General features: G+C 43.5%; 1 protein-coding gene across 2 annotated transcripts in view; it reads right to left on the reverse strand.

Moving 5' to 3' along the window:
- The window catches only part of IDUA (alpha-L-iduronidase), a 64008-nt gene that overhangs the window by 15777 nt on the left and 25113 nt on the right, over positions 1 to 23118 (reverse strand). Inside the window, exons 3-9 of one of the 2 annotated variants that reach the window (XM_081940693.1) lie at positions 22892 to 22974; positions 19358 to 19465; positions 18394 to 18489; positions 17699 to 17901; positions 15799 to 15978; positions 2170 to 2386; positions 1038 to 1247 (exon numbers count right to left, since the gene is read on the reverse strand). In XM_081940693.1, the coding sequence (XP_081796819.1) occupies positions 1038 to 1247; positions 2170 to 2386; positions 15799 to 15978; positions 17699 to 17901; positions 18394 to 18489; positions 19358 to 19465; positions 22892 to 22974 (1097 nt within the window). The remainder of the gene's footprint in view (positions 1 to 1037; positions 1248 to 2169; positions 2387 to 15798; positions 15979 to 17698; positions 17902 to 18393; positions 18490 to 19357; positions 19466 to 22891; positions 22975 to 23118) is intronic. The other variant, XM_081940694.1, reaches the window with a different exon arrangement.

Raw genomic sequence — 23118 nt, forward strand, 5'->3', positions numbered from 1 at the left:
GAGAAAGAGCCAAAGGGTGACAAGCTTTTCACCAAGTAAACTTTTCTCATAATCAGAAATTTCTCACCATGAAGTTATCTCGGTCAGACTGCCAGAATCGAAACAAAAACCCCAAACAACGAACATACAATTGTTTCACAAAACACAATTCTGCATGCTTAACCTGTCCTAATTAGATTGAGTGAATTGTCTATTCAAGTTAAGACATCAGAGATTATCTGGTGGCCAGGTGCCTTCTGAGTTCAAATCCCAAAGCCTCTTCCCACATTGCTTAAAGAATGACCCTTCTGTGCCACCATTCAAACTAAATACTAATTTAAAAATACATATTTTGTGATCGCTTTAGGATGGAGCAGTGTGTGTAGCGCAGGCGTCCTCAAACTTTTTAAATAGGGGGCCAATTCACAGTTCCTCAGACTGTTGGGAGGGCGGACTGGCTGAGGTCATGCGACTGAGTGGGTGAACTAGGTGGTCATGTGACTGGGTGGGCATTGCTAGGTGAACATGTGACCGGGTGGGTGTAGCCAATTTAGCAGTCCATTAAACCAGACACACAAATTAAACTTTAATTTGTTATGCTCCTGGGCGGTGGAAAGCAGGTTAGTGAAGGGATTCAGTTACCTTGGGGGGGGGGTGCGTCTCTCTCCCTCCCTCCTTCCTCTCTGGAGGCTGGGCCCATTTTTGAACTCCTCGGCCTCCAAACCATTCTGCCAACCCAAAACAGGCCCGTTTTTGGCCTCCTCGGCCTCCAAAAGGTGGATGGGGCCGGGGGGGGGGAGGTAAGTGGGACAGCCTTGTGATCCCTCGTGGGCTGGATTAATGGCTTCGATGGGCCGCATCCAGTCTCCGGGCCATAGTTTGAGGACCCCTGCTGTAGCGGTTAGGAACTGCCCACTGCCCTGTGAGACCTCAGAAAAGACCTCTCTTGCATTTGTTTAGCAGTGCATGAAGCTATTTCCTCCAAATTGAATGTAAATCTCATGTTTTTGGAGGGTATCAGGTCAATAGCCCTTCAAAAAGTCATAGCAAAATTTTACCTCTGTGTTCAGGATAATTGGCTATCTTTAAAATCACAGTAGTGGTGTTTGAGGATGTCTCGTTATCATTGCTTGAATAGATCAGTATTGATGCTTGCCAGCTGTCCGACAATTGTAGTCCTGAAGGTTTATGCAAACTGGCTAATATTCCCAAAGCGTTACAGTCTTCTGATTTGTGACTGGAAATGTTGGCAGAAACGTGCTCTTCTCCTGTATAAGGAGGAGAAAACAATGAACCAAAAAAAGGGCTTGAAATGAGAAACTTACAGAGGAGCATTTAAAGCACGTTATTATAGTTCCGGATGAACTGTAACTGTGCGAGAACATTTCATCAAAAGATTAGAATTCCATGAGGGCACATGAAGAGCTAAAGTTTGAAGTAACAGATAAGCCTTTAGTTGAAGATACCTAAGTTGCTATATTGATTCTTCTTTTGTTGGTTAAAAGCTGTCCTTCTAAGACCGTGCCATTTTTTTTAATCCCTTCTTTATTATTTTTATAAATAACTTCAGGTGGCAAACATACCTACTATTCCTTCCTCCTCCTCTTTCCCCCAAAACAACCCTGTGAATTGAGTTGGGTTGAAAAAGAGTGACTGGCCTAAGTTCACTCAGCTGGCTTTTGTGCCAAAGACAAGACTAGAACTCACAGTCTCCTGGATTCTAGCCTGGTTTTTTAATCATTAATTATTTGCGGTTAGAAGGCAAACTCCTATTACTTACTACCACACACTATTTTTTCTCCCAGTATGTTATGGATGGTAATAGGTATGAAATTTTAAGGAGTCATGATACTGATTGACTTATTTCCCGGTTTGAATTTGAATTAACATCAGCTGCTCAACATAATATACTTCTTCCTTCTTTATCAAATACAAGATACTTCATTTCCGGGAATAGTTAAGTGTGCTTAGGAGATGACCAGGCCGAGCCTGAGGAAGGAGTCAAATGCATCATCAGTCTTGAATCCCTTCGTGCCCACGAGAGATCTCAGTCCAGCTCACTTTGAATTCTGTTGACTCTTATCCGCCACCAATTTGCTTTGACCATTAGTAATTCCTTGAACTGCCTGGATTCTTGATTTGACAGTGTGATTAGCAATTGTTAAAATGAATGGGGAGGAAGGGATGTACCTAGCAAAGCCAGCAAGCCCATTATTGTCAGCACAGGCTTCCTCACCATCTGGATGTGGGGGGGCTTTGTGTTATTCATCTGAAAGCGTGCCGTAAGGGTCCTCTGGGTGAAGTAATAGGGATGGTAACTCAGAAATGCATTGTCATTGCTTAGCAAAGTGTAGTTGATGGTGTTGTTGGGTTTAGCGATCAGAAGATTTTGATGCTGAGCAATTACCTGTAAAGTAAAGGAACACGGTTTGAAAATATGTGAGCTATTATGTTAGTTCAATAAAACAAGTGATATTCTTCTTTTATTTTAGCTTACACTCTTTTATCTTTATTTTATCTTTCCTACTGTATTTTATTCTATTTTATCTCGCCATAACTATTTTATCTCACTTCACTGTACCTGATCTTATCTCATTTTATTTTATTTTATTTTACTGTGACTAATGCTCGCTTTTTGATATGGTCAATCGACTAATCAATAAAGTATATCGTACTGTAACAAGTAATAGAAGTCATCTTCACAGCAGGTTTTTCAGGATTTTTGATGGCAAATCCACCACAGGACAAGATCATTATTTTAAACCAATCCTATCTAACCTGTTGCCCTTCAAATGTATTTGGACTAACAATTCTCATCATTCACACCCAAGTTAAGAACGTTTGAAGACACTAGGTTGGAGAAAGGGTGATTTGCATTTCCCTTATGAAATTATATAGTATCATGGCTGTGGTTATTCTGCATACAGTAAAGTTTTGCAGCAAAGCAGCTCAGATTATGAAATGCATATACATTAAAACAGGTCTGCAATATTTCCTCTTAATCTGGATGCTTTATTCTGTATCAATACTACTTAGTGTACACTTAGCAAAAGTTGGCTTGCAACATGGAGACGCAAAGCTCTGAAACTCCAAAAATAATTATTGGTATAAGATACCATATATAAATTCATTAAATAAGTAAACGATTTTATTATTTTTGACTACTAGGAATTCAGCAGGTATTTGTCATATATTTCCAAGTATACTTCTGCAACAAGGGGGGAAAATAGAAGTTGTTACAGCCAATTAAAAGAAAAGCTAAGATTTTCAGTTGTGTGCTGGGTCAAATATCGTATCTGATTCCTTTGCAGTCTTCCTAAAGCAGCGTACATAGCTGAACACAAATATTTCATGTTGGGATCACTATACAGCTTTCCTTTTTTTCTGCCTCATTTCTAATTGCAGATGACTGCGCTGCAATTTATCTCTAATTACAGCAGAAATTAAACCCAGTTGCAGGATCACAACTTGAAAACAAGAAAAGCACTAGTAACATCTTAGCATCAGGGTCCACCAAGAAAAAAGCCTTTCCAATAGCTTAAATTGACCTAATTCCCTAGCCAGCTAAAATTAGGAATTTAAGAGGAGGATTGCAACAGCATAACTAATCAGCTGTAGAAGGATTAATGTTCCATGGCAAAATACGCACCAAAAAAAAAAGCAGATTAGCTCTTAAGAACACCGAGTTCTGCAGAAAGGAGTTGTATTAAACTGCATATAAAATCACAAAAAGTTGTTCATGTTAAACTGAATGAGGCCCCAGGAAGACATTTTCACTATTTCTAATTCTTATTAATTTATGGAATGAAAGAAACTTAATATTCCTCGGTCTTCACTGAAAAACCTAAGAGTAGGCAACTCACAGCACTAGCATATATACTAGACTGATATACCACTTCATAATGCTTTCTAGCACTCTTTGAGCAGTTTACAGAGTCAGCATATTACCCCTAACAATCTGGGTCCTCATTTCACCGACCTCTGAAGGATGGGAGGCTGTGTCAACCTTGAGCTGGTCAGGATCGAACTCCAGGCTGTGGGCAGAGTCAGCCTGCAACCACTGAGGGCTTCTAGCAAAGTAAATGCTGGATTCACTTAGCAATAACACTAACATGATGGGAGTTTTGAGCATACCATATTTGAAACATTTGTTTGGGATCTTTCAGCTACAATTTCTAATTCATTTAATTCAATTCAATTTCAATTTATTAGCGCTTATAGACCGCCCCCTTTCCCGAAAGTGACTCGGGGCGGTGTACAGTCCATGTCAAAGAACAAAATTAAAACAATTAAAATTACTAAATGGACAATATATATATACAAATATAAAATAGATGGATAAGAGGAGGATAAAAGATGTGCAGGACTGTATTGCTAATAAATAATTAAAATAAACAGACATTAAAATCCCAATACCCAAAAAAATTAACTCTACAGAATAATCCCCTTAAAAACCAGTAAAAATATAAATGCTAGGAGATAGGCGTTGAAATTATGCCAGGCCAGCCAGTCGGAACAGGTGAGTCTTTAATTTCTGCTGGAAGGAGCGGAAGTCGGTGGTGGTTCTAATGTTGGGGGGGAGGTCATTCCAGAGGGTTGGGCCCATCACAGAGAAGGCCCTACTCCTTGGCGTCGCCAGCTGGCATTGCCTAGCGGACGGCACCAGGAGAAGTCCCTCCCTGTGAGAGCGAATTGGCCGCTGGGATGTATGTGGGAGGACGCGATCCCGCAGGTAACTGGGCCCTATGCCATGGAGCGCTTTAAAGATGGTGGTCAAAACCTTGAAACGCACCCGAAAGACCACAGGCAGCCAGTGCAGCTCGCGCAGGAGCGGTGTTACATGGGAGTACCTGGTACTCCCCATGACTGCCCGCGCGGCTGCGTTCTGGACTAGCTGCAGTCTTCGGGCGCGTCCCAAGGGAAGCCCCATGTAGAGAGCATTACAGTAGTCCAGGCGAGACGTCACCAGTGCATGAGTGACCGTGCGTAGGGCCTCTCGGTCCAGGAGGGGGCGCAATTGGCGCACCAGGTGAACCTGGTGGAACGCCCCCCTTGCCACGGCTGCCACATGGTCATCCATTGACAGCCGGGCATCTAGGAGGACGCCCAAATTGCGCGCCCGTTCCACAGGGGGCAGCTGTTCGCCCCCTATGGCCAGCGCTGGAATCAGCTGACTGAACCGAGGTGCCGGTAGCCACAGCCACTCAGTCTTGGAGGGGTTGAGTTTGAGTCTGTTGTCCACCATCCAGACCCCGACGGCTTCCAAACACCGGGACATCACTTCGACAGCCTCACTGGGGTGGTTTGGGGTTGAAACGTACAGCTGAGTATCATCACCGTACAGATGGTATTCAACCCCAAAACCACGGATGATCTCACCCAGCGGCTTCACATATGCGTTGAACAGGAGGGGCGAAAGGACCGATCCCTGCGGCACCCCACAAGTGAGTGACCTCACAGTCGACCTCTGCCCCCCGTCAACACACATTGCGACCGGTCGGAGAGGTAGGAGCCGAACCACCGTAAAACGGTGCCTCCGACTCCCATCCCCTCCAGCCGGCGCAATAGGATACCATGGTCGATGGTATCAAAAGCCGCTGAGAGATCTAATAGGACCAGGATAGAGGAGCAACCTCTATCTCTGGCCCTCCAGAGATCATCAACCTGCGCGACCAAGGCTGTCTCTGTGCTGTGTCCGGGTCGGAAGCCGGACTGGCGTGGGTCTAGATATTCGGATTCGTCAAGGTGTCGTGGAAATTGCTGCGCCACCACATTCTCAACAACCTTCGCTAAAAAAGGAAGGTTGGAGACTGGACGATAATTAGCCAGCTCCATTGGGTCCAGTGAAGGCCTCTTGAGTAAGGGCCTCACCACCGCCTCTTTCAAGGCAGCTGGTAAGGATCCCTCACCCAATGAAGCGTTCACCAGGCCCAGAAGCCAGCCTCGTGTCACCTCCCAGGATGCCAGTACCAGCCAGGAGGGTCACGGGTCCATTAAACATGTGGTGGGCCGCAGCCGTCCACGCAACCTGTCCAAATCCTTGGGGGCAACAGAGTCAAACTCCTCCCAGAGTGGTCTTACAAGACTCACTGTTGACGGCTTGTCCGTGCCACTGGAGGGGGCCCATCCGCTCCGGATCTGAGCGACTTTGTCCTGCAGATATTCCCCAAACTCCTCTGCTCTACCCTGCAAGGGCGCCACCCGCGCCCCTTGTGATAGGAGGGAGCGGGTCACCCTAAACAGGGCGGCAGGGCGGTTATCCGCGGACGCAATAAGAGCGGCACAATGTCTACGTTTGGCCGCTCTCAATGCCACAAGGTAGGTCCGTAAATAGGATCTTACCTGTGTTCGATCAGACTCGGAGCGTGAGGACCTCCACCTGCTCTCTAGACGTCTCCTATGGCGCTTCATCGCCCTCAGCTCCTCGGTGTACCAAGGGGCTCGGGCGGATCGCTGCCGCAGGAGAGGTCGCAAAGGCGCAGCCCGGTCCAAGGCCCCAGCCGCCGCCATATTCCAGGCGGCCACTAGGTCCTCCGACCGAGCGCGGGTCAGGGCTACAGGTAGCGGCCCAAGCTCCGTCTGGAACCTCTCTGGTTCCATCAGGTGCTTGGGGCGGTACCAGCTTGGATGAGCTGGCTCCGCCTCCTCGCGGTGAGGGATAGCGACAGGGAAGTCGAGCCGGAGACATGAGTGATCTGACCATGAAAGGGGAGTAATAATTAGGTCCCCTATTCCCAGATCACTTGTCCACTGTTCAGATACAAAAATAAGGTCCAGTGTGTGACCACCCTCGTGTGTGGGGCCCTGAATTAGTTGGGTCAGGCCCATGGCTGTCATGGAAGCCATGAACTCCCGAGCCACCTCAGATGCTGCTCCCGTCGACGGCAGGTTGAAGTCCCCCATGACCATAAGCCTGGGGATCTCAACCGCCGTCTCTGAGATCAGCTCGAGGAGCTCGGGCAGGGCCGCTGATGTATAGCGAGGAGCCAAGTATACAATCAGCAGGCCCAACTGCCTCCCTGGGCCCCATTTAACACCTAGGGACTCACAACCGGGTATTTGAGGGACAGTGAACTCTCTCGGTTCTAGACTCTCCCGAATAACTACCGCCACCCCGCCACCCTTACCCAGGGCCCGGGGCTGATGGAATGCACGGAAACCCGGTGGGCACATTTCCACGAGGGGTAAGCCACCCTCGTGGCCCAACCAGGTCTCCGTTATCCCTGCAAGGTCCAGCTCCCCCTCGGAGATCAACTCACTAATGAGGGGGGCCTTGTTGGTTACGGACCTTGCATTGCACAGCATCAGCCGCATGCCCTGGCCCTGTAGTTCCTGACCACCCAGTCTGCGGGGGTTGGTACAAACGACCGGGCGTAGCCAGCAGCCACGGTCTCCCAACCGACCTCGTGATTTTCTCCTGTCCTCGCATCCCCCCCTCCCCGCGACCGATGTAATAAAACAACCCTCTACTGGAATGGCTTGTTCCCTCTCCCCCCCACCCCGCTCACTCCCCTCCTTGACTCACCTGCTCGTCTGGTGCTGGCTTCTCTCCCGGCCTGGTTAACCTACCCACCCCTCCCTGGAACCCCCTAAGTACAGTGTAAAACATTTTGATAAAAAGCCCCTCAGCTTCCGTTTCTTCCACCTCTCGGGGTTCACAAACCCGTCATCAAGGCAGGCCCTTGAAAGCGCCAAGGGCCATACCTGCGAGAGAGGGGCCTCTCGCAGGCGGAGCAGGTCTAGCCTTGAGTAGATTGATAAAATATTAAAACCCAATTGGGTAAGGGTGCAGATGGTAATAGTTAATAGTTAATAGCCGGAGGCTAAGATGTTAATGGGGAGCTGGAGGGGAAAATGTTCCAAATATTTCCAGAACGTGAAGGTGAAGCAGGTGGAGATATCATAAAAATAGGGACAGTCCAAGGTGGTTGAAAGTAGATGTTATAGATGTGGGTTCCTTAGTGAATGGGGGGTGGCCTTCTAAGCCCAGCTGTTCTTAGTCTTGGTCTGGGCAGTCAGTTAGGCTCATCCATGTCCCTAACACGGGTCTCCAGTGACCTCTAAGGTTCCAGGCCATCCCCAACCATTATTTAAGGTCTTCTTCTTCCTACTGGTTCCCAACATCCTCACCTTGACCCCCCCATCCGGCGTCTCAGTTCTCAGTTCTCTTAACATTCGCAGCAGTTTGGGGAAATGCTTCCAAGATTATCAAGACACCAGAGCAAGTTCTCGGGAGCATGGGGGCAGCCAGGATACGGTCAGCTGTTATGGGGGAGTCCCTGGCAGCTGTTATGGGGGGGTCCCTGGCTGCGGTTCTTTCCACACACCCAATACCGCAGCCATCTCCCAATGCCGTTCCCTGCTGCCTCCCCATTCTGCTCACCACTCGGTGTCCTCTGGTGTCCTTTGGCGTTGTAGGGCGGCTCCAGAACTTCCAGAACTTCCATTGCCTCCCCGTCCTCGCTGGTGCCGCTGGCTTGCCTTTTCTGGTGCCTGTCTTGCCTTTCCCCTTTCTTCTTTCAAACTTCGCGCCGTGCTGCGCGGCTGCGACGTGACGCCGCCGCCATTGCCTCACAGCTTCCTTCCTCGGCTTCTCAGCTCCGCTCCGCTCCTTTTGCCTCCAAGCTTCTCCGACCACCCCTGGTGGACTAAAACAAGCCCCAAACACGCCAGGGTGGTCGGGCTATCCGAATCTCAGCCCCCCAATGCCATGGGGGCCGGCGGCAACCTCCTACCCCTGTTGGGCGCTCCACGGTAAGCTAGGAGCTCAAACAGGCGACCGCCATCGCCGGAAGCTCCTCCTCCTCCTGTTGCATTTACTGCAAGGCATTCAACGAATTCATTTACTAATTCATTTACTGCAAGACGTTCAGTGAATACAAATTTTAGACTGTCTGTCAGATAATTCCATCCCTTCCCAACATTCCGAAGTTGACGTCAATTACTTGAAACCCATATTAAAAATTGAATTTTGAAAAAGATGTAAATTATGTTTGACTTCTTCTCCTTTCTGTCATTCCTTGATCTCTTAAAATGTGAAGATCAATTGATCAAATATAAGGAGAGAGGAGGCAGAGGGTTTTATAGAATTGGTGACTTAATTGTTGAAGGAAATCCTATTATACCTGAATATATTTTGAAAAATGATTAGTTGCAACTTGGTTTCTAACAAGTCAATCATATTTCCATAAACTGCCTCCACCTGACACATTCAGAACTAGCAATAAAATCTGAATAATGGCATATCTCTATTTCACTCTGTGAGAAGTGCATCTCAGCAGTACTTGTACTGTGTAAACCTCTTGTGTAAATAATGACAAGTTTGTTTGAAAGTTTTACTGCTTCGCTCTTTTCCCTGCTGTGTAACCATGGCTAAGAAGTGTGGAGTGCCAAAATAAGCAGCAATGCCAGGCACATCTCCTGTTGAAAATATGGATGCCAACTGGCTCCAAGAATTATGATATGCACTGAAATCTACTTCTGCCCTAATCTAGCCATGGTACCTAGGGTAGCAGGGTATATAAGAAGGGTGAAGAACATTCCTGATGCCCTAAGCATCCAGGGTAATTATTTAAGGAAAACAGATATTTTCATTATATAACACAATGATACAGATCATAAACCTACAGGAAATGTCTTTTTTGTAAACCCACATCTCTCCTCTCCTCAGAGAAAGAAGAGAAAAATATCTCTAGGGGAGTGTTTCTCAACCATGGTAACTTTAAGGTGTGTGGACTTCAACTTCCAACCATTTATTGGCTGAGGAAGTCTGGGAGTTGAAGTCCAAATGTCTTAAAGCAGAGACAAGGTTGAGAAATAGTCCTCCAAGGTATTGCTTAGGGCAGTGATGACTAACCTTTTTGCGTCACATGCTGAAACACCCCCCTGTGTGCCACGCCCCCTGCGCATGTGCGTATGACCTACTGAGCTCCCCCATGTCCATGCTCCCCCCTGCGCCGTTTGGGCCTAGTAGGCATCCCTGCAGCATCCTGGGACCAAACATGGGCTGCCGGGGACATACTGCCCCCCACGCATGCACGCATGACTCCCCGCCCCACGCACATGCGCGCACATCTCCCACATGTGCCCCACCCCCATGCATGTGTGGCAGAGACCAGAAAATAAGCTGGTTGGCGTGAGGCACTTTGCATGCACAGTGGAGCTGAGCTGGGGTGACAACTTGTGTGCCCAGAGAGAGGGCTCTGCTTGCCACCTGTGGCACAAGTGCCATAGATTCACCATCACGGGTTTAGGAGAACAGACACATTTTCTGGGTAACCAAGAACTTGAATCTGACATCTTAAGATGATCCTTCAATAGCTAACTCAGGAAGAATGTGTCAACCGCTCATTCTTCAATTGCAAAAATTAGCCTTCAGTCAATAAAACCCACAAGTAGGGACAGAGACGCTCTATCAAATGAACATTTTATGCTCGATTCTCAGTAGCTCAAGAGATCTATCATTGTTTTTAATTGGAAAAAAAAAGGGGGGGGAAGAGGATCAAACCCCTCCCCTTTTAAAGGGATGACCTTCGTTTGTTTTAAAATCCTAAGATTACCTTCTTGCTGAACGCTGTCCTCCAGCTTCGACTTCTTACCAGAATATAGGCAGTTCTCAACTTACAACCATCTGTTCAGGGACCATACAAAGTTACGGTGGCACTGAAAAAAGTGATTTATGACCATTTTTCATATTTATGATCACTTTTTGTAATCTTCTGGCAATAGCAATAGCACTTAGGCTTATATAAAACTGCTCCATAGTGCTTTATAGCACTCTCTGGGCAGTTTATAGTCTCAGCAAATTGGCCCCAACAATCGGGGGGGGGGGGGGGGTTGTCTTTATTTTACCGACCTCAGAAAGATTAAAGGCTGATTCGACCTTGAGCCCTGTCAGGATCGAACGCCAGACTGTGGGCAGAGTTAGCCTGCAATATTGCATTCTAACCAGGGCTCTTAGCAAAGTAAATGTGGAAGCCAGATTCACTTAACAACTTGACAAGAAAGGTCATAAAAAGAGACAAAACACCCTTAAAAACTGAACAGAAATATTGGGCTCAATTGTAATCGTAAGTCAAGAACTACCTATATTATGAAATAAAGAAGGCCTGAGCTATTGCTGAACCCTGATCAAATTTGGGCTAGATTCTTTCTTGCACCATCCTCTTTTAAGACAGCTTTTGAAATTCTCTATGAAAATAATGAATTGAAATTTTGGGGGTGTTTCATTCGAAGATAATTATCATCATTATTAGCTCTGAAAAAATAAAAGGCAAAAAAAAAAGTAGTATTCCAGAGGAATGGCTGATTTATCATATCCTCCAAAATCAATGTCAGGGGATTATCCTGTATTGAAAAAGTAGTATTTGCATAGCAGTGTTTCAACATATATAATGTGTGCATTTGTGGGTGTGTAAACTCTCTTCCACCATTTCTTTTTACAGGTAGTCCTCCAGCACAATTCATCCCAAAATTTATGTTGTTAAATGAGACACTTGTTAAGTGAGTTTCGCCCCATTGTACAATTTTTCTTGCCACGGTTCTCCAATGAATTCCTGCAGTTAGTAATACAGTTGTTAAGTGACTCTGGCTTCCCCACTGACTTTGCTTGTCAGGGGATTCCAGGAAACTGCAACCGTCATAAATATGAGTCGGTTGCCAAATATCTGAATTTTGATCACATGACACCACAGGGATGCTGTAATGGTCGTAAGTGTGAAAAACAACCCTGTCACTTTTTTCAGTGCTGTGGGGTAACTTTGAACTGTCACTAAAGGAGCTGCTGTAAATCGAGGACTACCTGTATTAAGAGTTTTTCTCAAAATGCTGCGCCATATATATATATATGTGTGTGTGTGTGTGTGTGTGTGTGTGTGTGTGTGTGTATTGTTGGGAGTAATGTGCTGACTCTGTAAACCACTTAGAGGGGGCTATAAAGCACTGTGAAGCGGTATATAACTCTAAATGCTATTGCTGTATGTCACATGATTTATCTTCACTAATTTATGCAAACACGGGTAACCCCCAAATGAAGAAATCCATCTGGTTGTTTTGAGGTTATCCAGTATATTAACCAGAAAGGTTTAGGTTTATTATTAAATTATTAAATTTATAGACCGCCCCCTCTCCCCGTAGGGACTCGGAATAGCAATAGCAGGAATAGCAATAGAAAGCAATAGCAACATGCTAATAGGCAATTCCATCCCATAATTGCACCCGAATGGCTGTCTAATTGTTACAATACTTTATTTGAGATACTGTAAATTTATGATATGATATATTTTGGGGCACTGTTTGATTGTTCTTATGGTGCTTATGACACTACTAACTGTAAGTTGCTTTGAGTCTTGGATGGGAAGTGCATGAAAATGACTGAAAAGAAATACATAAATTCTCTATACAACTCATTCCTTCAAGGAATGAATGGTCTCCTCTAATCTTGTCATAAAAACTACAGTGATAATTCTCCGATTATTGACCAAGCTATAAGCTACGATGCATGGATTTACTAATTATTTAGCTAAAATAAAGCAATATTCACTGATTACATGGGAAAAGGAGATGTAGGTTTACAATTAAGCCAAGATCATATGCTAGACTTAACACACCCTTTTCCCCCAAAGTGTATTATAAAATGTAATTTGTTATCTAAAAATGTCAGGCAGACACTATTATTGTTATTGTTATTGTTGTTGTTGCTATATTATTATTATCATTATCATTATCATTATTATTATTATTGCTGCATGTTTATGGATTACCAAAATTGCAAGGTGCAGATACAGTTTTCCCCCACTAGGTGGTGAACAAGGCTTGAGTTTGCAACATTTGGAAGCCTTCAAAACTAAGCTAAAGCATTCATCAGGCCAGTTCCACTTTAGCAGCTCAGTTGTGGTCATAAGTCGAGGACTATTTGTATCAATTAGTGGGGAAGGCAGCTTTGTGTACAGGGACTCTGAAAACTACCTCTAGTTGCCTGCTGTATTCCTATAGGCCAGAGGGATGTTGCAAATAGGTAAGTTGGATGGAGCAACTACCTCCAATCTACTTTATCTTCTTCTGAACTCTTCTGTACCTGACCTGGTTCATTATCTATGTCAGTGATGGCGAACCTTTTTTGGTTCGTGTGCCATAAGTGGGGGGAGCGCAGGGGGGTCGTGTGCTGGGGTGCCGCACCCATAATACAATGCGCGACCCCCCCATTTTTGCATGCTTTTTTCACCCTCCCCAGGCTCCAGAGGCCCTCCGGAGCCTTCAGGGACCTTCGGGACACTTCCCTGAAGCCTCCGGAGCAGTCAAAATGAACCTCCGAGCAAACCAGAAGTCACTTCTGGTTTGCTCGGAGGGTCGTTTTAAGCGCTCCGAACGCTTCAGGGACCTTCAGGATGCTTCCCTGAAGCCTCTGGAGCAGTTAAAATGACCCTCTGAGCAAACAGGAAGTCCGTTTCCGAACTTCCGGTTTGCCCGTATGGCCAGTTTTTTGCCCTCTGGAGGCTTGAAGGAAGCTCATGAGTGCCTCCGGGGGGAAGGGGAGGCTCTTTTCGCCCTCCCCAGGCTCCTATAAAGCCTCTGGAGCCTTGGGAGGGTGAAAAATGGCTTTAAAAAAGGGTGAACTCAGCTGGCCAGCGTGCGCATGTGCGCTGGCCAGCTGACAGGGCAGCGCCTCGCGTGCCCTGACAAATGGCTCTGCGTGCCATCTGTGGCACGCGTGCCATAGGTTCGCCATCACTGATCTATGTTATTGCATTAAGCTGGTAGAAACAGAGCAAAGGGACATTTCTACAAGCTTCCTGTTGTCCCAATATAATGTGGAAAATTATTGTCATGAACATTGCTTTTTGCCAGGGGTGAAATGCTACCAGTTCAGACCGGTTCGCCTGAGCCAGTAGTAAAAAATACCGAACCGGTATTTCCAACAATCAGCTGTAAAATGTGATTTATATTACCTAGAAAGCAGGATTTCCTGCTTTCTAGCCAATTTAAATCGCATGGCACAGTGGATTCCCCTCCCTCGTTGTTCTACTTATCTTTGCAGGCGTGTTTGATAGCAGGCTCCACCAACCTGCCCGGATGTCATCACATCCCTTTTTGACGCTCTGCGCATGAGCGGAAGGTCCTATGAATGTGCGGAGGAGGCACTTGCGCTCACATTTGCGAACCGGTAGCGAAGGTAAGTAGATTTCACCCATTTTTTGCTCATTGTGACCTTTGTAACACTGGAATGCTGTTTTTTTAAGTTTCCATCAAAGCCAGTGGCTCACTGGTAGACTAGGATGGGATTGGGCAATACATTTGCCAAGGGAGCATCTATCTTGGGTTTTTCATCTATCAAGAGTAACCACTGAGAAGGCACTGAATCTAGATAAGAACCTAAGCTGTTGGGAAGCAGGAGAGTTGAGTTCACTCTTCCTGTTGAGAATCATCTTTTTCCATAATGTTCTAATGGTGCTACAGTGGAGGGAGCAAAAAAGGACAAGATTGGTAGGAAAACAGTCCGGAGGAAAGATCAGACCATCTTTCCCATATGTCACTGCTCTCATATAGATTCGTTGTCAGGTTCCAAGTAACATACAGCAAGCAAAACTCTGAGGCAGGTAGATTCCTCAAAGAATAATATGTCATTATTGGCACAGAGTTGGTGAAAACCGACTCTGAAGTGTCCTGCGGTTTCACCTAATTAAAAGTAAAAGTGTTTCCCCCTCCCCAAACAATCAGTCACATGTCCAATCAAGGCACTGTCTGGTTGCCTGGTGACAACTCCTTCCTCTGACCAGTTGTGAGAATGTTCTTGGTTCCCAAGAGAAAGTATTTTATTTTAGCTACAAAACCCTGGATATCTCTAATCCCCCCCTCTTCCTATCCTTCAGCTCCAGTGTGGCTACACTGAAACTCCAAGAGGGCTTCGGTCGGGTCAGCTTCAGGGTTGACATTCGTCCTTTTACCTCTGGTTGCTATTTCTAATGGAAGAACAAGCCCAAGCAGACACACGGAAAAGCTACTATTTAGTTTCAGTTCCTCTGAGCTGAAGTGCTTAGCCACAGAGTAGCCTTGAAACCCAGAGGTAACAGGAATATATTAAGTTGGCTCCTGCAATCGGCAAGCAGTACTAGTCAATTGGCAAGCTATATTGGTCAAGTCTAAGAAAGGCTTGGTTTATGATTTGAAATCATAAGGATATTACCAGTTTCCACGTTTCAAAGACTTCAAACTAGAGAAGGTCCCTTCCGGGGCTAGATTCGAGTCTAAATTCTTACAACCGTAGCCTGGTCCTGATAGCCTGAATGTTTGTCAGAACAAGCAGAGTGTTAGGCCTGCCGCCATCTTTTCTTTTGGATCTTTGGCCTGTCACACTTTCTATTATTCTACTATGCATTTTCTATTGTGGGAAAATGGGGGGGGGGATTGTACGGAGTTAGATGCTATGATGCTATGTAGCTATAACAAAATTCTTTCTAGAAAGCCAAGGTCATCCTTTGTCTTTGCACCATCCAGAACTGGGTGGGTGGAACTGCCAGCATGGCAGTGGAAGATTGGACCATGTGATGGACTTGTGGGTGTGTGGGCAAGATCTTAAACTTTCAACTGGGTGGCGAAAACCAGGAAGCTTTCAGATTCAAGTTTTCCCAGATGTGCCAACATGGCTCTCTTAATAAATTGGAACTTTGAGGAATGCTTTGCCTCTGCCTCTGATTTAATTTTGGATGCTATTTGGAACCCTGATACAGAGCATACAGACACGCTTCTGTTTACTCTGATATTCCAATGATCCAATAAAAATATCAAAACAAAAACTTCCACTTTTACCTGCATCAACCTTACCTTTACCACCATAGCGGCGTAGGTCACATCCGCTCTCCACTGCTGTGGGATCGACCACCCTACTAGAGGATCAGCCTCATCGTTGTATATGGGGACCGAGGCAAAATTGGGAAACATCTTCTGGATCTGTTCCATGGCCTCAGTTTCCTGTTCCAAGATATGAAGAGACCTCCCAGCTCCCTGGTGATAAGTATTGTGATGACTGTTATTATCTATTAAGCGTACACCTGCTCTCCTACTCTTATACTATTGTGTCAAAATGAGGCCATGGAATCTCTCTTTTTAAAAATCATCTATAAGATTATAGGGGTCCACATTTATGACCAAATTAAGATTTTTAAATGTGCAAGAGGAGGGATACTATTAAATAATGATAGGAGAGTAATAAATCTAACTACATTTCTATAGATATAAATAATATTAAGCTTATAATATTAAATAATTAATATTATATATTAAATACAGTACAATACAATACAATGTCAGGCCTGAAAGCCATCTTTTACATTGGGCCCTGACAACAAAACAAAACAAAACAAAACAAAACAAAACAAAACAATACAATACAATACAATACAGTCTCTGAGAGCTAGTTTGGTCTAATAGTTAAGGCTCCAGCCTAGAATGCTAGAGACTGTGAATTCATGTTCCACTTTAGCCATGAAAGCCAGCTGGGGGACTTTAGGCCAGTCCCTCTTTCTCAGCTACCGCACAAGGTGGTGATTGTGGAAAAAACAGGAGGAGAAAGTTGTATTAGCCTCCAAGATATTTGTAAAAATAATAAAGGTAGGATATAAACAAATGGCTTCCCTTTTATTCTTGCTCTACCAGAGGGATTCTGTGGTTTGTTAAACCCTTGTTCATAATAAGCTTCCCATCCTGATCAATAAACTCTACTGAGTCTTTTTACTTGAAGTTTTATTTTATTTATTTATTTATTTATACAGTGTATTCATCCAACCCTCAATAATTCTGGGCAGTTTAAAATTCAAAATATAAAATACAAAACTTCTCTCCCCCCAAAATGAAGAGCCTCAAAATAAATATATAAGCCAGGAAAACTCATCCGAAAGGGATACAACCTCAATCTTCCCCAAAGTTTTGGGGAAAGCCAGGTCTTTATTAGCTTCCTGAAGGATGAAAGCCATCCAGATCTTGGGGTGTGTGTGTCAGGGAGGCTATCATTCCCACAAGTCCCACAACAAACATGGTATTCAGCAGGTTCTGACCAGTTCCGGAGAACCGGTAGCGGAAATTTTAAGTAGTTGGGAGAACCAGTAAATACCATCTCTGGCTGGCCCCGCCCCCCCATCTATTCTCTGCCTCCCGAGTCCCAGCTGATCGGGAGGGAATGGGGATTTTACAGTATCCTTCCCCTGCCACGCCCAAGCCAAGCCACGTCCACTGAAAAAGTAATAACATTTTTTGAATCCTACCACTGTCCCACAAGGTGACACTGCTTAATTGATGGGACTGGTAGAGAATCCATTCTGCCCCATCACACCAGATTGGCAGAAACAATTGGAGACCGGCGGTCCCTCAAATAAAGGTAATAACCAAGCACTTTGAATTGCACCGGGAAATTCAATGGTAACCTGAACCAATCATGGAGCAATGGGGATCACATAGGCTTAATGAGGCATGCCCAACACAGCCCACCTTGCTGCATTCGGGACTACCAGTAGCTGCCACATTCAGTAAAAGAAACTAAGACAACAAAGTAATATACGTAGTGGCACTTTGAACATGCCATATAATTCTCTGCAAGAGGTAATAGCCACTTTTTATTCAATCCAACTTCTCTGTACTTTTTTAATCCAATAAAAATAAATAAATGAGAACATTTAACTTGGATGAGGAACTTTTAAAGTTCTAGGCCATTAAAAAAAAATGAGCTGACCTTTTTATGCATGGCGATGTAGTCTAGCCGGACTCCTGTCTCTCCGGTGAAAAAATTTGTGCCATTGTAGCAATGACTGAGGAGGTTCCAGCAAATGGGAGACTTTGGAAATGGATGAAAGGAATCTCCGGGGCCTCCCAATTTTAGCTGACCACTAGCTTCCCTTAATCCTTCCGAACAAGCATCATAGTAGTTGAGAAATCCTAGATGTAAAATGAAAGAGTTGTGAAAGACTCAGCGTTTGATATCAATATGGTATCTTGTCAATGGAAAAGGGAAATATTGCACTCTTCAAAACATGCTAAACTAAGGATTCTATTATGAATGCTAATAAACTCCACAGTGCTAACACCCGTCTTCATATGTAATTTGGAAACAATTACTGTGTTCCCCTGAAAATAAGACCTGGTCTTATTTTATTTATAAACGGTATCAGGGTGATCAGCCTGGCCAAGTAATATATGTATTGTTAAAACTGTTATAAAAGACTAAATAGCATTCCTGTTTGCTAATCTGGGCATAATAACCTGGCTTTAGAAGAGCCTAGATGGCAAAACCAATATCTATTTGATATTAAGTCCGGATTTTACAAGATGTAAAATGAGCAACATTTTCCTTGCTTCCATCTAACGTCTCCTGGGAATTCTTTCCATGTTATTCACCATTTCTAAAAAGGGGGATTTAAATCAGCTTACCATTTACAGTCATTGATACATTGTCAAAATCATGGTGATCTGGTTCATTCCAGGTCTCAAAATTCCACTTAGAAACATGTTTCACTCCATACCTTTCTGGAAACCAAACTTACAATTAGTGTACCAAAACTCACTCATTAAGCTATGAGCAAAATCTTAAGTGAACAACTCTTAGGCCAAATAATTCCACACTAGCAGACTTTGCCTTTGAGAATGAACATGGATGATCAATCTGGGATATGAAAGATTTACAGATAATTTATTCCACAAAGAGGCGGGGAGAGTCCCTGCGGATTTTACTCCTCTATTTGTTGCTGACTTTTCAGGGGGTGGTACTCATCTTTGTTTCAAGGCCATTGAGCCAGCATTGTTCGCAGACATTCCGCAGTCATGTGACCAGCATGACATCACAGAGCACTGTTATCTTTCCACTGAAGTGGTACCTATTTATCTACTTGCGCGCTGTTGACCTGCTAGGTTGGCAACAGCTGGGATGAGAATGGGAGCTCACCCTGTCATGTGGAGCTCGGGTCTCAAACCTGAGCTGCTGGCTTTCCAGCTGACAAGTCCAGCGTTTTAACCCCTGAGCCACCCCACTGCCCATTTATTCCACAGTAGGGTCCCAAATTTGTCTACATAGGAGAACACAACCGAGAACCTCAGAAGTGAATGCAATTTTCCCAAAGACATGCACATAATTGCTGTAGCCCTTCATGGATCTGTTGCTGAATTGTAATGTGTAATGTAAAAGTAAAGGAAATAACCATATGAATTGTATTGAATTAATATAGAATTCAAATATGTATAACATGTTCCTCAGTATAGCTCTCAAAGGTGTAGTGTGATCCTCAGCCCAAAAGCTGATATATCCCTGTGGTAGATCCATTTAAAGTGACAATAAAGTTTAGTTTAGTTCTGTTCTGTTCTGAAATGTTTGTACCAACACTGAGTTTGGTTAACTCACCTATATATCTTTGGGCCAATTGTACAATCAGGTTCTTCCACTCTACCACTTGCTTTTTATCATCAAAGTCAGTGAAGTATCCTGAAGGACTTCCCATCAATTCAAAACCTTCATTTAAGATAAAAACAAAGGCAAGATAATTCAATCAATCAAGTGTTGATAGCAGTTTTGAATTTTTCAGTATAAGTCTACTTTAGTCCTCACTTGTGAACTAAAGTTAATATCCAAGGAATCAGAGAAACAATTCAATTTAGAGTGTGCGTAAAGCAGGAAAGCAAATAATTTATGATAACAACAGAAAAATAAGTCAATTAAATTCTTAAAAATGCAAATCCTCTACTGGATACATTTGAAGGAAGCACTTCAGTTTTCAAACCATAATTATAACCATGTGCACTTATCAATAATTCAAACACTATCAGTTTAATTATTGATGTTCAGGTGAACAAGGCAGGCCAGTGAGAATATACTTTAAGTATTGATTTACAGTAATACAATATTTGGTCTTTTATACAGCACTTTTTTTGTGGCTTTCCACACGTTCTCCAAATCTTTATATACGTTCTATGGGATGAATACATTCTACTTCTATCACCCTCTTATTAGAGAGTTGGAACAATGGGTTAAGATCAGTGGTGGGTTTCAAATTTTTTTAGAACCTCTTCTGTAGGTGTGGCCTGCTTTGTGGGAGTGGCTTGCTGGCCATGTGACTGGGTGGAAGTGGCTTGCCGGCCATGTGATTGGGTGGGCATGGCCAACTTGTAAAATGTGGTGAAATTCACTTAACAATGCTCTTGCTTAGCAACCAAAATGTTGGCTCAGAAACTCTGACATTTGAAGCATGCAAGTCTTAAGGTTGTCAAGTTACAAGACCCTTGCACCCCTAACCCTTTAGAAAAAAAACCCCAGGGGTGTTCAAACTTGACAGCTTTAACTTCCAGAATTCCTCCTCTCGCTCTTCATCTTGATACTGTGCGGATGGGTGGGGGGAGGGAGCTGGAACCAGTTCTAAATGGCACTGTAGATTTGTGGAACCTCTTCTATAGAAGAGATTAGAACTGGCAGGTACCCACCCCTGGTTAAGGTGTACTTAGTGTTCATGGCTCAACTGAGAATTTATCAAGAACTTGCCCTATTATATTAATCAGTGCACACTAATTTCCTCTTGATGTGCGTTCTTAAAATGCCACTGAGAAACTGAGGTTCAAAACAACTTGAGAAATCTTTTCGTAAAATTCTACTTGGGAGGTTAAGCGGGCGTGTCTGCTCAAGCATTCCTTTATCTCAAATATAATTCTCCATCATTGCACAGCCTGGGTCTCTGGGCTATACAGATAGTCCTCGACTTACAACCATTTGTTTAGTGACTGTTGAAAGTTACAATGGCATTGAAAAAAGTGATTTATGAGTAGACCTCACCTTTACCACCATTGCAGCATCCCCACAGTTATGTGATCAAAATTTGGAGGCTTGGTAACCGGCATGCATTTTACAATAGTTGCAGCATCCAGAGGTCTTATGATTGACATTTGCCAGCTGGCTTCCAACCAACTCAGTCAATGAGAGAAGCTGGATTTGTTTAACAACCATGGCAAAAAAGTCATAAAATTAGGGACGGCTTAACAAACACCTTGCTTAGCAATGGAAATTCTATTCCCAATTTGGTCGTTAAGTTGAGCACTACCTATATCAGGGGTGTCCAAAGTTGGCAACTTTAAGACTTGTGGACTTCAACTCCCAGAATTCCCCAGCCAGCTCTGCAGAGCTGGCTGGGGAATTCTGGGAGTTGAAGTCCACAAGTCTTAAAGTTGCCAACTTTGGACACCCCTGACCTATATCTATACTACTCAGATTGCAAGTGGAGACTCTTATGATAGTATCAATTCCTACTCAACCCCCCCCCCCCTCACTTCATTTTAAATAAACTCCATACTGAAGTTGTGTGGTCCAGATATCGGTTTTATTTTCCCACTGAAAACTGAAAACTAGATCTCTAACTTGCTTTAAGGAAGGCACAAATTGCAACAATTTCCTCGCTCTGCAACGAAGTACATTCTTTGCCGGCAAGTTCATATAACTTGTTAACCTACAATACGGTTTGTTTCTTTTTGGTTTAGCCTGCTGTGTGAACTCAGCCTAATGAATTTTTCTTTTAATAGCTATAGCTAAAGAAGTCATCTTCTTTACCTTTTTTTCACTTTAAGTAAAGGGACTTTGGTAGAGGTGCTAAGAAGAACTGAGAAGAATAGCTGACACTTGGAATTGACAAAATTAGGCTTTAAGAAAGAGCTCTGCACCTTTATTGGCTGATGGGCATGTGTGGAATTTTGAGAACAGAAGGGCATTCTCACAAGGGGATGTGTGTTGCCCATTCACAAAGCGATAACATAACCAGACTGCTAAATAGTCTCTCCCTCCACAATAAATGTTCCAGTGTCCCCGATTCATCCTTCTTTCTTTCTTTTTTCTTTCCCTTTCTCTCTCTCTCTCTCTCTTTCGTTCTTTCTCTCTTTTCCTTCCTTCCTTCCTTCCTTCCTTCCTTCCTTCCTTCCTTCCTTCCTTCCTTCCTTCTGAAGGATTAGGCTGCTTTTCAAACAGGCCATAGGCTAAGTGAGAAATGGTGAGAAAAGGCTGAAACTGATTTGTATGTATTTCTCCAAAATATCATTTTCTTCCACTAATTAATTGTTTTACTGGGTATTTAATTATAAACCACCTTGAATCTCTTTGGCTTGGTGGCCTTATAAGATAGCATCATAATCACCTAAGTCAGGTTTAGTCCAGGCATTTTTAGAAATAACAATGAGCCATAAATTGTTTTAAAATTGAAATTGCTTTATAAGATTACAATTTCATTCACAAACACATATAAGTATGCATGTGTATGTAAAAAAAAAATCAGGGAAACTGTCAAAGTTATAAGCCAACAAATAGTCTAATTATAGATAGACTAATGGACTGATATGAAGGACTGTATTATGTTCAGCTAAAATGAGGCTAGAGTTTTTTATTCATTCAGTAATCTAAGAATAGAATTCTACATCCATTGAAAGATTAGATGAATCCCATACTGATCTCCAAAAACAACGGTATAATAACAAGAGCATTGCATTTTTCTTTTAATAACAACAGATAGTTGCAGAGTCTCTGTCTCTGACAACATTGGCTAAATATGAAATGCCCACATATCTACTGGCATTAGATAAGGTACTCATTACAGTATATGTCTATCTAGTGCTAGCTATGGATTTTCCTGGGATCAGATATAAAACAATAATTATTCAGCTGTGTGAAGTATAAGCACTTTAATGCTAACATTATTTGCAAAGGCTGTGTAACTTCCAACTGCCCTTTGTCCTTAAGGAAATGTAAAAATATCCATCAGATATGGTGGAAGTTTAACTTCTTGAATTGCAACATTTGCTTGTTAAATTTTTGTAGTCGTCAAGATAAGCAAATGATTTCACATAACTCAAAATACCTTCACTTAAACATTGTAAAACAGAGCTAAGAATTGGCCGGTTTTATATTTACCAGGATGTAGCTTGTTTTCCCAAAGAAGATGCATAAAATTATCCAGGTTTGTGAAATTGTAATGAACTGTCCCATTTATCACCCTGAAAAAAAAATTGCAGGCTTTTGACAGCTGCTTGAACTGAAAGTTATCCCCCCCCCCCAAGTATAATTTCACAAACTTTTCATCAATAAGATAAAGGAGCAGCAAACTAATTTACAATAGAGTTTATACTACTGTATATACC

Source organism: Natrix helvetica, assembly GCF_964273705.1.
Source record: "Natrix helvetica genome assembly, chromosome: 2".
Taxonomy (NCBI): domain Eukaryota; kingdom Metazoa; phylum Chordata; class Lepidosauria; order Squamata; family Natricidae; genus Natrix; species Natrix helvetica.